Genomic DNA, 13,649 nt, shown 5'->3' with positions numbered 1-13,649 from the left:
TTATGTCTGACAGGTGCCAGGAGGTTTGGGTTGATGTCTATCTCAGCTCATCCAGAACAGTCTCTCCAGGTGCCCGTCAGGGCTCTGTCATCTTACTGGTTCTGTTCACATTATATACAAATGACTGTAAAAGCAAAAATCCAGGCATAACATACATTAAAAACTCTGATGGTACTGTGATCACTGATACCTCCAACTCCCAGGATGAACTACAGGGTGAGATGAACAGCTTTGCAGAGTGTTGCAGACTGAACCGCCTCCAACTCATTCTCTCAAAAATTATGGAGCTAGTCAATAATTTTTGCAAAGTTCCTCCCACCATCGCCAGTCTGTCAGTCAACAACCAGCCACTTGAAAGAGTAGAGTCCTTTAAACATTGAGGGGCGGATTCACTAAAGGTTTATGGGTATTAAAACAAGTGCAAACATCACGCGATGCGCTAATAAAGGGGTACAAACCCCAGGGAGTCAGGACTGCGGGTCAAAATGCACCCACAATCTATTTAGTGCATTTCCCAGCATTTCCCTCTGATGAATATGTAAAGTAGGCAGACCTCATAAAGGGCACAAAAAATGGGAGGAGGAAATGTAAATAAATTAATGCAGGAACAGTTTGCAGTGATTGTTTTAGCACCAGAAAATAGTACGTCTGACTAGCAGTTGAAAACACGCAGAGATCAGCTGCAGTAAATGTTTACACAAAACACAGCAGAGATGGCAAAAAAGACTCCAGTTGACCTATCTAGTATAAGGAAATAATTTAAATAAAACAATTGTCAATAGTAACAGCCACTGAATAAGAAAATGCAGAATAAAGTGTGTGTGAGTGAGAGAAAAAGCTGGACATCCAAGGCGGCGCGTGTCTGGTGTGGCTGCGGTGCAGAGTCGCTGTTGATGTTGCTCCGGACACACAGCTCCAAGGAGCTCCTGTGTCTTTCTCTCCATGTTTTAACTGTAAAACGTCAGGCCAGAATCAGCTGAGCGCTGCTCGGGATCTCAGGCTTGCTGTATGATGCTCAGTAGATCATCTTCAAATGGTGCTGATCGACTGATTGACAGACTTTATAGCTGCATTAACTCAAATCAGTGGCATCAACAGATCAATAGGATGGTTTCTGTCCAAATCTGCCTGTTTATCATGGACTGATAAGAGCAAAGTCACAGGAACTGACAGAACAGCCACATTAAATTAGGTGGAAAAAATATAATTAGTTTTTAAAGTTGTTGTTTTTAAAAAAGTTTTTTTTTTCTTTGTTTATTTTGTTTTCCACATTATTAAATGTTTGTGCAGCAGACGGAGAAGTCCACCAGCTTCAAATGTCATTTTGTGCTTCTGTGCACTCACCTCTCCATGTTGAACGAGCAAAATGTTCATTTAAATAGGACGGTTTCAACCATGTCTATACGCGTACTTATTAGTGCCGCAATGTTTGTGAATCTCCCACAGCAGGTGAGTAAACAGCACCACCAAAGGATTTAGGGACGTGTGTGTGAGAGAGACGGGCTCACCTGGTTTACCACCCTTTATTTCAGATTTTAGTGAATCCACCCGTGAATGTAAGCAGCAAAACAGAAAAACAATTTAGAAAAAAGAATAGCCAGATGATCCCAATAGCATGTTAATTGGTAATGCTGCAGCTCTGGAGGTTTGTCATGATTTGACCTTGTGACTGATGATACACTAGTTTGTTGCTAAAAAAAACCCACTGGATGGTTAAAGCAGAAATAAGTAACTTTTCCACCTTAATAAATTCTTCTCGTAGTCCCTCTGAGGTTAATACAAGTGTTTAGTGGGTGATCGGGGCGTCTTTCATTGGACTTTCCATTTCAAAATCTTATTTCTAATCTTCTTAGTCGCAGATAATTCAGTAGAAATTATTTGGAACTCAATTTTCTTGTGTCCTTTTGAATAATGTTTTCCTTTCAATCTTTGCTCTGGAAAACCTTTCTGCTGCCAGATTGGATGCTCTGAGGGGCTGATTCTTGCTTACAGGCCTTGAGTTTGACAAGTGCTCTGTCTTAGCATCCCATTCTTCTTTTGTATGTGCAGGATGCCAGCTGCTAGCACCATGACCGGTGGGAGGGCCCTGCTGCTCTGCACTAACACTGACAACTGCATCTACCAATCGGTTAACGGGTAGGTACCTCAAAAACCTAACACGTCTGTACAACAGACTATCCAAATGTAACTTTAATGGCAGCAGCAAACCAACAGTAAGAAGTTCCTTATAATTATGAGAAAGAGATAAATTATGGTCGTGCCTAAGGCATGTCATTGTGGTTAAATGTTTCCCATTAAACATTCCCGTACTTAAGAAAAACTAAAGTGCTCTTAAGCAAGCTTGGGACGCCCCTTCTCATGAAGGTCAACAGTACAACAATAGCAGAGCAAAGATGGCCATCTGCCATCTGGATACTGTCTCTTCCTCCAACTCCTACTTACCTTTTTAGTAAAATAAAGAGATATGATTCTGCACCAATAGAAGGAGTTGAAATCGCCAATTTCAAAATTTCAAAAGAACTTTTCAGGGACCGATGATTTTCCATGGCTATTAAGCCAAATTTAATTTTTTTTTTTTTTTTTTAAACAAATTTAGTGTAAATTAGATAAATATTTGCAACTAATACATCAAAATTCAATAACCTTTCTGACTCTATTGGTAAATGCACTTTGCTTTTGTATGCTGAATGCAATAATTTTGCCCCAACTTTGTTTTCTATTGTAAAAATTTTAAAGTGGTAAAAAAGCTGCCTACTATGACTCAACTCAATAAGCAAATAAACATCCATCAGAGTAAATGCACTGCTTTCCTAATTAGCTTTGTGTTTCAGAGCTATGATTATGTTACTCATTTTAACAATGTGTAGGATCATGCTACGCACACGTGTTATGTTCAAGGTCTATCGGCATTTCTGGCCACATTTCTGAATGATAACAAAGAAATTTTACTTCTTAGTTCTTTTGGATAAATCATGAGCCAGGCCACCCCTCGGTTAAAGTTGGGCCAGATGTGGACAGTGGGGCACCAGTTGAATATTATTGTTTAAGCGTTAAGTTCTTACATTTTGTTTTACCTCTTAATTTTACTTTTGATCAGCCTTTCTTAGAAACTCGGCAAGGAGAACTCAATGTCCTGCTTCTTGCCTTCAGCCACCCCTGCCTTTATTTCCTGATATTTTCTGTTTCACCGTGTTTTCACTCCCGTTTGCATCACAATTAATAAATACTAATGTTTTAAGAGGAGGGGTAAGGGTGATTGTAGAGGAAAAGGAGACCGGTTACACTCCATAGCATTCAGGATGAATATGATTTTGCTTTTTTTTAACTTTCAGGCTTTGTTTGCTTTGTTTCAAGGTCTCTGAGGAAATTTGAATCAGCAGTTTCCCCCTGAGATTTCCTCCAGATATCATGAGTGCCGGTTTTACTCGTCCAACAAAGTCATCAGAAGTCACCCAGCACGGCCCTGTTTCCTCTCTTTGTAGGACATTTGATCATGGGATGAATAGGCTTTAGCTCAAGCTGCAGCTTTATGTTTGAAGGGTAGAAAAACTACTCATTCTCTTTTAGACCCCTCTCCTGTATTCCCCAACCATTTATCTGCCATTATATATTGCCCTATGTTTAGCTTGTAAACTCTGAACCCCAAAACTGGTTTCAAACAGTCATAACTGAGTAATGAAGTGGGAGTGACTCTCAGTCATGAAACAGAGGAACCCAGCAAATGCTTCATGTTTTCGCAACAACAAAGATCAGTTTGAATGTAAGCATCAACCCCGATTGTGTGGCTAATGAGACAAGACTAGAGAAATTTGGAACACCTTGCTTTATGTCCTCTGAAAGTTAAGGAAATTCTTGAAAACTTTAAGTCGTAAAAAAAAAAAATGCTGTTCAAGACTTAAACCAATCAGAACTAATTTTGTCCAATTGTTGCTAACTTTGTGAAAGACACATTTTAAATAAGCCAATCAGAAGTAGCTCAATCAGCTAAATCAAATATATTGAAGTAAATATTATCTACTTTTTACATTTGTCTTTCATGAGAGATCTTATCAGAGCCTCTTGTTTTTAATATCTTGCTACCGTCTGATTGTGATGTGAAAAGCAGTTCAATTTACTATATGTTTATTTAGAAAAATAGCAGTTTATTTATTTTTTTGTTAACAAAAAACTGGATGAAATGTTGATGAGATGTTGTTTTTGGTTCATATTCACAGGCTCCAGTGCTGTGGATTAAAGGTTGGGGAGTCGCAGCCTCAGGAGGTGTGTTTGTCTCCAGGGGACAGAGACGGGGGCAGCACTGTGTCCAACCGTCCACTTGCCCCTCTACTCAACCCAAACCAAAGTCCAGGTCCTCCTGACAACATGCTGACTCATAGGACAGCCGCCACTTCTATTACTGATCCACGATCTCCCAACATGGAGAATGGGATGTGCAGTAAACTAAACTATGACAAGAGTTCAGCAGGAGCCAAGTCTGCAAGCATCCGGGATAAAATATCACAATGGGAGGGTAAAAAGGAGCCTTTATCAGGGACATGTCCACTAACTGCAACACAGAGAGACACTGAGACCTTGAGGAAGAAAGAGTCCAAAGCTTCTGATGTCCAAAGGACAGACAGCAGGAGACTAGTGAACTGGGACAGACAAGACTCTGGGAAAGAGAATCTGGGAAAGCTAGAGGATCTGAGGCCTAAATTTTCTGCAGCATTGTCAAACGATGACAGAGAAGTAATACTAGAACGAGGATGTTGTGTTACAAAGTTAGCAGAAGAACCACAAGACAAGAAAACTGTTTTAACTCATGTTAAGAAACTGGAGAGGGCAGCAAAGAATGTTCCTAGCAGACCATCACTGGCATTCCCAGGAAATTATTTCTGCCCTCCTTCCAAAGAGGAGTGGGAGGAAAGTGAAAAGAAGGCCAATGAGCCCATTTTTGGGACTTTTGACTCAGCTCGACATAGTGGCTTACAATCGAAGAGGCAGAGAGATTTGGAGAATGTTTACAGTGAGCCAGGTGCTCCATCTATAAACCCTCTACCCAAACCTCAAAGAACCTTCCAGCACCATACGCCACCTATTATACCAGCCTCTAGACCTTGTTTGGGGAAGGGAAAGAGGAATTTGCCTCCCTTGCCTTCAATTCCTCCTCCACCTCTGCCTAAATGCCCACCTCCAGGAGTGTGCAGGAGGCCTTGGTCAGAGAAAGCTCGTGACTGCACTAACAGGTAAGAAAATGTCCAAAGGTTTATTCTTGTTTGTATTTTGTGATGGTTCATAATACTATGAAACAACAACTGATGACCAACAATTGGATCTAAGCAAATTTTTTAACGTACCCTTTCCATTTAACATGAATATTCTATATCAACAGATACAATTAAAGTACTATAGTAATCAACCAAACAGGAGAAGCAAGTTTGCAAACCTTTGGGCCATTGTTTAGATTTAGATTTAAACATTTAGATTTAGATTTAATATTTCGATTTAACATTTACAGTAGATATAAGATTAAGCATTTAGATGATATATAACATTTAGATTTAACATATATTTAATATTTAGATTTAACATTTAGATATAAAACTTAGCATTTAGATATGATATATAACATTTAGATTTAGATTAAATATTTAGACTTAGATTTAACATTTAGATATAACATTTAGATTTAGATTTAAATATTTAGATTTATTGCTTTTTTTACCTCTATATATGTGGTTAAATGTTGTGTTAAATGTTGGTAAATGTGCTAAATATGAGAAAAGTGAGATAAATAATGAAAATGTGTTAGCTAAAACTAATTTTTTACACTTGGCTCCCCATAGTTCTTTGTGTTCTTAACTTTTAAGGAAAATGTTATTCATTTTCAAACATGACATTAATAAAATAATCGTCAATGTTTTCAACTAGCACCTTTAGTGCTAGATTTAGATAGATAGATAGATAGATAGATAGATAGATAGATAGATAGATAGATAGATAGACAGATAGATAGATAGATAGATAGATAGATAGATAGATAGATAGATAGATAGATAGATAGATAGATAGATAGATAGATAGATAGATAGATAGATATTGTTTATAATCATTCATACATACACACCCTAGGCGCATACAGAACAAAATTTTCCACGCAAGGCTTGACTGTTAGGCTTTAAAATTAAAATCATAGAAACACACAATAAAACAGTAAAAAAATACACATTTAAAACAGTGATAAAGTGCTGACACAGAATTGGTATTAGTTATTGCACTGAGTTTTGTAATAAGTTATAGATTGTTTTTAGTTGTATATTGCAGTTTAAAAGTCTTATAGCCTGAGAGATGAAGCTGTTGCATAAATTTATGTGACCCATTTTTTACACTACAGACTCATGACCTTTACTTTATACCCTGTTAATTAACAGCAAATAAACGCTAATAGTTATAAGAGTCACCACTGCCAGGGAAGGGTGGGCTATCAATTATCAACATGCTAACGTCTTCCTTTGCTACAATAAAAAAAATATTGTATTGTATTGGTTTATTTGAAAGGGGACAGTGCAATTTCATATAACCCATGAACAAACATGGTTAAAAAAGGCCAGAATTAGCCAGGAGGCTATTTTCCATCTGTAGTCCCCTGGCCAAGATGTAAAAAGGCATTAAAATACAAGCATGACAATACATGTACAAGTCAATAACAACAATAACAGTACCTCTTACAATATTAAAACACACAAAAAACCTGTTACAATATTAAAACACACAAAAAGCACGTGTTCAAAAGGCTACGTTATCTAGTACAATACAATGCAGTGCAACATGCTCGACTTTTAATGTTGGCTCAATGTCCTGATCAGACTGACAGGCCAGGACGCATATTCAGGAACTCAGGCGGACATAAAGAACTGGAAGTGAAGACGGTAAATAATAAAATCCAGGCAGGTTAAGCTTTGGAGCAGGATTAAACAGTGAATCAAGCAGATTTTAATAATCTTTTAGACCCTTGTGGGCTCGCGAGATCCACTGCTCTTACCTGAGTTAGAAGAGATCACTAGAAGCTGCGGGAGTTTGCCCCTAATTTCTGTGCAGCGAGTGGCTTTTCTAAATTGACAGACTTGCTGCAATGGTGGCAAGCAGGATCATCTCAAAACAAGTAACTTGACAAAAAAACCACACTAAACATCGGACTGAGACAAATAACTTATTTAAAGGTCAGGCTGGCAAGACTTGTGGTCCCAACAATGAGGGATTGACGCAGACTCTGACTGCTCACAGACTTAATAGTAATTGTGTTCTGATGCACAGCAAAAAGCCAAAGTGCATGCTTGGAGCAAGCCACAAGCCTTACATTTCCTCACTTCAGACCACATAACACAATGCACGCAACTACATAGGCACCAGCTCTATGCATCCCACCTACTAAAAAGTACTATAAACTATTGGAGCAATGTTGGGGTTCACCCACTACTTCCAATTACTATGGGCAATTTAGAGACTCCAATCGACAGTACAGTCATGTTTTTGGATTGTGGGAGGAAGCCGGAGTACCCGGAGGAAACCCACGCAGCACGGGGAGAACATGCAAATTCCACACAGAAAGGACTCAAGTCCACCCCAGGGCTTGAACCCAGGAACTTCTTGCTGTGAGGCGGACGTGCTAACCACTAAGCCACCGGGCGCCATTAAAGAAACATAAACAATTATTTAATATAGCCTCCATACTCTCCCAACAAGATATATCTCATGACACGGCAGCACATCTGTTGCAAACACAGAAACATGGAGAAAATGAGTAAATGACAACAACAACAACTCAGAACAGCCTCAGTGAGGAGCATCCACAAAGCCAATCCTTCCTTTTGTACCATTCACTGTGAAAAGTATGAAACATGTTCTGACCTTACCTTTGCTGAAGCTCTGGTAACTCAGGTGTTGGTCTCCCATCTTTTAAAAGCTGTCATTTTTCCTCAAAAAAAAGTTTCTCTATCATCTCTGGCACTGTCATTCTGCCTGTAGTGTTATACCGCCCACTAGCTAGAGAACGTAGCAGCAGCGGTCACATGGCATCTATTCACTAATGCACTGTGAGCTTACGTATAGCATTTAGCATAGCGCGGTCTTGGGGACCTGACTGCGCATGCGCAAACACGTAAAAACACGTAATGGGAATGGAGGCAGAGGAGCAACATGCCTTTGGGTGGGGGCGTGGCCTCCTTCTGCCTTACAGCGGAGTGAGACTGTGCAGCTGTTCCAGGAAATAGTGCAAAATGCGGACACTTTCAAACTTATAGGTACTGTAGGCTATTGGAAATGGAAAAATAAATAATTTATAATTACATTATAATTAAAACAAATAATCAAAATATCAATTCACCCTTGGGTAGGCACTGCCTACCTTGCCTACCCTGACGGCACGTCACTGAAGTATACAATCCCTGGTATACATGATGTTTTACGGTAAAGAACATGTAAACATCCTGTATCCCATCCCCCGTCAACCCAAGGCAAAGACTATCCTATGGCGCACCATATTTCCCACATCTGCTGTAAATCAAACCCGCAGATGACCTCATTCTGTTTCTAAATGTCTCACAAAATGAACTCACTGGTCGGATGTGAGGAATGCACTCATCATCTTAACTCATTGTGCACAACACAAGTGCTGTGAGTCATGTTGAAGAGGCTCTTCTTGACTTTATCAACCGTTTCAGCCTCGGCTGTAAAAACTTTAGTGAAAAACACTTGAGTATAACTACAATCCATATGTGAAGTTTGAATGTAAAGTTCAAGATCCCAACCTATTTCCTCAGCAATGAAAATATCATGCTGAAAGAGGTCAACCTCTCTCGATAGGATTGTTGTTCCAATGATTACAAATAACTGAAGACAGTGACAAGAAGAAAACTTGGATTCTGGAGCTCCTCTATTGTTCAACTTTCTTTTGGCTCCCTGGATTTTCTTGCTCTGCACTTTCGTTTGCAGCTTGGCTTGAATCTGTTACATTCCATACCATATGTGGAGGCCTCATTCGGTTCAACTGTGCAGTGTCAAGTCCTATGTTTGGTGAGGCTGTCTCCTGCTGGGGTGTCCAGTGTAGCTTCCAGATCTGTTCATACCCCCATGACTTCACAAATGTGCTGAGTTTACAAGAACTTCTGAGCTTATTTTCAATGACTATTAAATAAAATAATGCTTGGTAGATTATTTTTTAACCCACTGCATTGATCCAGTAGTGACAAAATACCATGTAAGGCTGAATGGCAGGTGGAGAGGCTTTGCCGAGGAATTACATGTTAGTTAAATATTAGCTGCAGCATTCTAGATCATCTGTAGACTTTTTAATTAGTTACTGGCACATCCTGACAGTAAATAGTTCAGTAATCTAATCTAGATGATACAAATGCATGGACTAGTTTTTCAGCATCAATCAATTAAGGAAGAGAAAGTTACAGTTCATCCAGGATTTGATGTTTTTAAGGCAGGTCTGGAGTTTTAATAAGTGACGTGTTTCACAAATAAATAGAGCCGTGTATCATCAGCATAAAACCCTAGTGGAAACATAATGTTTTGGTCCTAAAATTTCACCTTGTGAAGCTCCATGATTTACTCTTGTGTGCACTGAGGAGAGATTATTAACATGAACAAAGTATTTCTTTTATAATTAGGATTTAAACTTATGTTGTGTTGTTCCATTAAACCCCAAAGCATGAGTCTTTACAACAGCAGTTTAAATCCCCGACTTAAACAAAAAGAAAAAGAAAGAAAGAAATGAAATGTAATGTGTGGGGTCCATAGTACCGGTAAATGCATGCATATTGTATACGTGGACAACTAAACTGATATGGATAGCCCCTGTTTTCTATTAACTTACTTTACTATTATTTTTTGCATAATTGCGTTTAACATTTCCTTTGTTTTTGTTGAAGGTTTATTGAGTCTTTAAAACTGCAGTATGTAAGGTTTTTTTGGCTTTGTTTTGTCAAAAATCCATACTAACCTTTGAGCATATTGTAATTAAAAGTTTTCTGAAAGGACACTGGATCTCTGCTCATTTTCTTGGCTCTGTATTCAAGCTTTTTCATGAGCTGTTTTGAGCGTTACTATTTGCTGCTCGACAGAAGTCAATGCATGTTCACGTCCTATTGGTAGTAAAAGTGCAATAGTGGACCATCTAATGGCAAAAGTTAGGCACAACGATTACACGGCAAAGCAAGCCAATAAAAGGATGGCCTATGTGGTAAAGCAACAGTCTAAAGGTGCAAACATACTTGAAACGGACTCCCTGGAGGTTTGCGCGTATTCAAAGTGGACATCCGTGACTGTGCGCAGTCCAGAGACTGGATAAATCATGTATAAACCTAAGAGGAACATTTTCAAGGTGAAAAAAAAAAAAATGCAGTTCATGGATGCGAAATAGTGTGGGTCCGCTCTGCCCTGCTGCTGGGATTAATGCGGCCACATGTGAGCTGGCGCTTTGTGGTAGGGGAGGGGCTCATGGCGGCGCCCGCCGCCGTGAAGACAGTAACTAGAATGTGATTTGTGCTTTCATGGTTCTAAAAGGCTAAATCGCTAAGAGCTCCACAATTGTGCGCGTTCATGAGAATACCAGTTAATTTAAAGCAGAGAGTGGAGGGGGAAACGTGGTTGATTTCATACACGTCTCACGATTCTACATACTGCATCTTTAACTAGTGAAGTATACAGGAGTTAGACCTTTAAAGAGACAAGCTGAGTTTAAAAAAAAAAACAGTTCTTAACATGACCTACAAGTACGGTTGCCTTTTTATGTGGCCAGGTGATATTCAAAGTGCTCCGCCGCCTTCATGCAAGTCTCTGACTGGGAAGAAATATCTATATCTACTCACTACCCCATCATGAGCTACATTTACAGTGTATAGTTAACATGTATATGTAATTGCATAAGTGTTCTACTTCCCGGTACTCATCTTATGATCAGCAATTTTTAAAATATACTGAGCTTTTAACAAGTTTGTGATTCACTTTTGGGTTCCGACTGTAGTCCTGGTCATAATGTTGTGGCTGTTTAGTTTGTACGTTCAGTTCAGCAGGAAATAGACAATAAAGGGCCTCACAAAGGTGGAACCCATCAGGTTGCATCATGATGGAATGTTTGAGCACATGAGACTTTATGCAACATGGACGTTCCCATGCACTTTACCCTACTGGGCTGTAATGTCTTTATTATCAACCACAGATGTTCAATGCAGCAGCCACAGAACTTAAACAAATTGAATACACATATTTCCTGTACTGAAGGATTTTTTTCTTCTCTGTTAGGAAATCCTACGAGTTTGAGGATCTGCTGCAGTCCTCCACAGAGAGCGGTCGGGTGGACTGGTACGCTCAGTCCAAACTAGGACTCACACGCACTTTATCAGAGGAGAACGTCTATGAGGACATCATTGGTAGGAATGAATGGATAAATGAATGAATGAGTGAATGATCATTAGAAAACTTTGAAAAAAGAATACAGCTCTATTTAATACCAACTTGAATTAGTCCAAATATTTAAGATAATTTTTAGAAAGATTTAATACAGATTAATTGAAAATATTAGTAAATGAATTCCATGTCACTGTGTGTGCTTCCTACAAACCTAAGCAGTAAGTTTACTGTAATAAATGTAAATAGATGTTTTTGGATCATTACTGTTTAGAAGCATGTCATTTTTTTTTACAAATTGAACCAAACAAAATGCACTTGATACAAAATATTTGATAAAAATGTATGGAATAATAAAAAAAGAGTAAATTGGACATATTGACATTTAGATTAATCAGAATTTTGTAATTACAATTGATTAAATTGACACATTGTTTTTCTAAACTAATTAGTCTTAATACATAAAGTGAAAAAAAACAAGTTAAAAATAACTACACCAAATACCCGAAGTTGCTCGGCAGGCTTGCAGCTTCGCCAGCAGCCATGCACTGACTGATTTAATATAGTAGTTATTAAGGGACAATATAAACTTTATAAATTGTATATGTTTGTATCTACGGACAAAAAAGGCTATAGATTTTATAAGGTGTTAATACTAAATGAAAAAAACCTGTTTGTAGTCTGACCCCTGCGCTTCATGTTGGATCACTGAGTTGAGCTGAGCTGCAGCGTTCAATGAGAGGACAAACTGTCCTTGCTCTTATTATTCTGTTCTGCCTTTAATTTGGAGCCATGCCGCTCTGCTTTTAATAAAAAACCTCACGTGGGAACCTTGAGCAGGTTCCTACCTTATTGTCTGTAGTGTTGTGCCAACCCCACCAGGAGCTGACTTAATTTCCTAACAAACAATGGAGGCCCTGTGTGAGGCTGTTCAGTGCTATGGTTCAATCAGAGCAGACATAGATGTTTCTCTAATGTCACGTGGCATACAACACCATGATAGATGTCAACCCTGAACAATCGTCATGTTGTTTTTATATATGTCACAGTGTTCGGTTACACTGTTCAACTAAACTTTAATAACTTTTGAACTCTACTTTACATTTTGCCATTGCTCTGATATTCCCATCCAGCTGGACCACACAAAAATTAAGGTTGATTATGCTTTAGGCTAATGTAAGGAAAATACCTTTATATCTACATTGCATGCTTTACATATATCTAATTGCATATGTACAAGTGATTCCATCATTTTCCATCCATCCCTTTATTGTCGGATCTGTTTGCTCCTTTATTCACGGTCACAGGGGTCTGCTGGTGCCTATCTCTGGCTGCCCTTAAACAGTCCACCATAGGGCAACACACCGACAACCACTCATACCCACTACTACAGGGACTTTAGTGACTTCAATAAACCATGTTTGCTGTCTAATGTGGCAGTAATAATTTTTTAAAATGGTAAATGGACTTGATTTATATAGCGCTTTATCACCACACTGAAGCAGTCTCAAAGCGCTTTACATATCAGCTCATTCACCCAATCACTCTCACATTCACACACCAATGGGACAGGACGCCATGCAAGGCGCTTGTCGACCACTGGGAGCAACTTAGGGTTCAGTGTCTTGCCCAAGGACACTTCGACACATAGTCAGGTACTGGGATCGAACCCCCAACCTCTCGATCAGAGGACGACCCACTACCACCTGTGCCACGGATAATGCTAAGAAATATCTCGGGTACTGCGTTTTGTTTGCTGGGAGAGAAGTGGTCATGTGACCAGGTACGTCACATCCTTTGAAGTGTAATTACAGACAAAGTGTTTTCATTGGGTAAAAATATTTTAGCGATATTTGAGTGTTTCTTTTCTAAATTCAGATGTTTCCATTACTAGTTTTTTTGGTTTTAAGCATTTTGAAGGGTAATGGAAACGCAGCTACAGACTGGTTTAAATATCAGGAAGTGCCAACTCCATCTCAAAGACACCTGAATCAGAAAAAAGAGAGAGGAGAAAGCACAGACTGCAGAAAAACATGTTGCAGTGTTGGCAACACCTGGTGCTAGACTATGTCTGAGTTTAATGAGTATGAGTATGGGATGTGGATGTGTGGTGTCAACATCACTGCAGAAAGGAACTAACTTCAGTGTCACACCTGAAGCAAGTTTCTTACAAATTAGATTTAAATGAAAGTATTTTTTCTGGGGTAAGATATAGTTTATGCAGAATAAAGTTGATCAATCTATAACTGGCATTGATA

General features: G+C 38.9%; 1 protein-coding gene across 2 annotated transcripts in view; it reads left to right on the top strand.

The window, feature by feature from the left end:
- The window catches only part of LOC114465526 (DENN domain-containing protein 2A), a 47,509-nt gene that overhangs the window by 16,228 nt on the left and 17,632 nt on the right, over positions 1-13,649 (top strand). For both annotated transcript variants that reach the window (XM_028450598.1, XM_028450597.1), the window contains exons 2-4: positions 2,050-2,136; positions 4,215-5,225; positions 11,287-11,414. In XM_028450598.1, the coding sequence (XP_028306399.1) occupies positions 2,051-2,136; positions 4,215-5,225; positions 11,287-11,414 (1,225 nt within the window). In that variant the 5' untranslated portion in view covers position 2,050. The remainder of the gene's footprint in view (positions 1-2,049; positions 2,137-4,214; positions 5,226-11,286; positions 11,415-13,649) is intronic.

This window comes from Gouania willdenowi, chromosome 6 (assembly GCF_900634775.1).
Source record: "Gouania willdenowi chromosome 6, fGouWil2.1, whole genome shotgun sequence".
NCBI classification, from domain to species: Eukaryota; Metazoa; Chordata; class Actinopteri; order Blenniiformes; family Gobiesocidae; genus Gouania; species Gouania willdenowi.
Note: the sequence above shows the minus strand (reverse complement) of the source record. Positions and strands in the feature narration are given on the sequence as shown.